This window comes from Equus quagga, chromosome 12 (assembly GCF_021613505.1).
Source record: "Equus quagga isolate Etosha38 chromosome 12, UCLA_HA_Equagga_1.0, whole genome shotgun sequence".
Lineage (NCBI taxonomy): Eukaryota > Metazoa > Chordata > Mammalia > Perissodactyla > Equidae > Equus > Equus quagga.
The window spans coordinates 59324154-59326315 of NC_060278.1; the positions used below are offsets into that span (position 1 = coordinate 59324154).

The 2162-nt window shown below is 43.5% G+C and overlaps 1 protein-coding gene across 2 annotated transcripts in view; it reads left to right on the plus strand.

The window, feature by feature from the left end:
• Positions 1-510: 510 nt before the first annotated feature.
• NR5A2 (nuclear receptor subfamily 5 group A member 2) overlaps positions 511-2162 on the plus strand; it is a 130899-nt gene continuing 129247 nt past the window's right edge. Inside the window, exons 1-2 of one of the 2 annotated variants that reach the window (XM_046678072.1) lie at positions 511-586; positions 674-822. In XM_046678072.1, coding sequence (XP_046534028.1) covers positions 759-822 — 64 coding nt within the window. In that variant the 5' untranslated portion in view covers positions 511-586; positions 674-758. The remainder of the gene's footprint in view (positions 587-673; positions 823-2162) is intronic. The other variant, XM_046678073.1, reaches the window with a different exon arrangement.

The window sequence follows — 2162 nt, forward strand, 5'->3', positions numbered from 1 at the left end:
CAGCTAATGAACAGGCATGATAAAAAAGTCGGTTGGCAAAACATGAATAAATAAATGACCATAAGCTTGGAAATGCTACCTGTAGTATTTCAAAGTGTCAATCATATCTCTGGTCATCACTTAAAGAATTAATGTCTGCCAATGTTATCATCTAAAATATATTTACAGAGGTCAGAAGAGCTACGTCTGTCCTCCTCTATGCAAAGAGGTGATGACATCAAGGGGGGTATGTCACAAGCCTAAGTTTAGTTAGTGGATTTAAGCTGGTTTGGAGTTTTATCCACTAAGTATGATCTTCTGACCCCTCAGTTTTACAACTTTCCACTCTCTGGGCTGCATAGCACCTCTCCACTTCTGAGTTAATCATTTCTTTGCCATTATCTGCCAAGAGTTCTTATCTCTTTTGCTGTCACTTTATAACAAGGTCCTCTTATCAATCTGCAGAGAGTCACGTGATCAGACCAAGCCTATCAGAAGTTTCCGTTCTTCTGATTAGAAACCATCATGAAACTGGATCCATGGTTTACAGCAGGTCACTAATGCGGGAAAAAGTACAGAGTCCAGGGAAAGACTGGCTTGTAACTTTGTGAGTTCTTGGATTTTTTTTTTTTTTTTTTTTACTTTTTCTTAACTTTCACTAAGGGTTACTATAGTCTGATGTGTTCTCCCCAAGGCTAGAAAATTTGACAAGCTGTACTTTTTCTTGTGCTCAATGATTTCTGCTGTAAGCCAGAGGACCGCCTACAGCTTCACGAAGAATGTCTTCTAACTCGGATACTGGGGATTTACGAGACTCTGGAAAGCATGGACTCACACCTATTGGTAAGTAGGAGTTGCTCTTTTTATCGTCTATTTATCATTCTGCTACCACATTAATACATGTAATTTCATCTCGTTGACGTATTGAGTATTTATCACTGCTTTTCTCATTGTGTTTATTAAAAGCACACAAGCCTATTGTATATCACACATTTATCTTCCTTGAAGTTCAAAAGAGCAAATGGATATTTCAAATATTATTCACCATATCCTCTGTTGTTGGATGTCATTCTGTTAGCCTTTAACAGCCAGAAAACAGAATGCATAATTTACCAATTTCATCCCTAATGTTTTCTGACAATTTTTGATCAGAAATAATAAGCTAAAATCCGAACAACTTGAAATAAGTTAACCATATGGAGTCATCAACGAACAAACTTTAACAAATAGCTTTCAAATATTCCTCAAGTTTCAAACTTCACCACAGTATGGTGTCTCATGCATTGCAGATACTATAGAAAATCTTTTGTTCGGGCAAATGAAAGTCATGCAAAAAAAGGAAAAAAAAAAGAAATCCTACCATCACTAGTTAAGGATTAGAAGTTAAGGGTTCTTGTCTGTTTTTCAAAATAATGAGCTTTTTTTCATAAATAGAAGTAAGTAAATAAGGCTAATTTTCATTCTAAAAAAGAACGATGGACAGTCACACATTGTGGATGTTACAGCAAGAACATATACAACTAATCCTAAAAGGACTGAAGGGGGGTGATTCCAGTGGCCTGCTGGAAATCCTGCCCTTCCTCCTGTCCCCGAGTTTGGCGGGACCTGCCCCTTCTCCTGGAGCTCTTTCTCAGGCTTTCGGACTGGAATTTCCCCGCGACCTGCAGAGGCCGGTCCTGAACTCCGAGTGCCAACTCGGCGGGTAACACGACCGCAAATCAGGGCTCTGGCTTTCCTCTCTGTCCCTTGATAACCAACTGACTCCACTGAACGCAGTGATTGCTTTTTTATGGGCCAACTACACCCTAAAGCCCATCAATTGAGGAAATGGTTACCAAAAAATGTTCTGTACTTACGAACGAGAGAACACGGGGCAGGCAAGCAGAGGGCAACAGAGACTCAATGGCTCTCCAGATAAAAAGAAAGCCTGGCCACAAGAAAGGAGCTGAAAGGGGAGCACAGAACGACTTCCAATCTTGTTCTCTTGGCAAAACCGCCGCGCTGCGTTAGCGTGGGGGTGGGGGGGGCGCGGGGGAGGCGGGGGGGCTTCTAGGAAGCAGCCGTGGGGGCGGTTCCTTCCGCCGGGCCGCAGGGGTTCGCGGCGAGGCGCGCTCGCCGGGGATGGGCGCGCACGGGGAGGCGCGCTCCGCCGGGGATGGGCGCGCACGGGGCGAGGCGCGCTC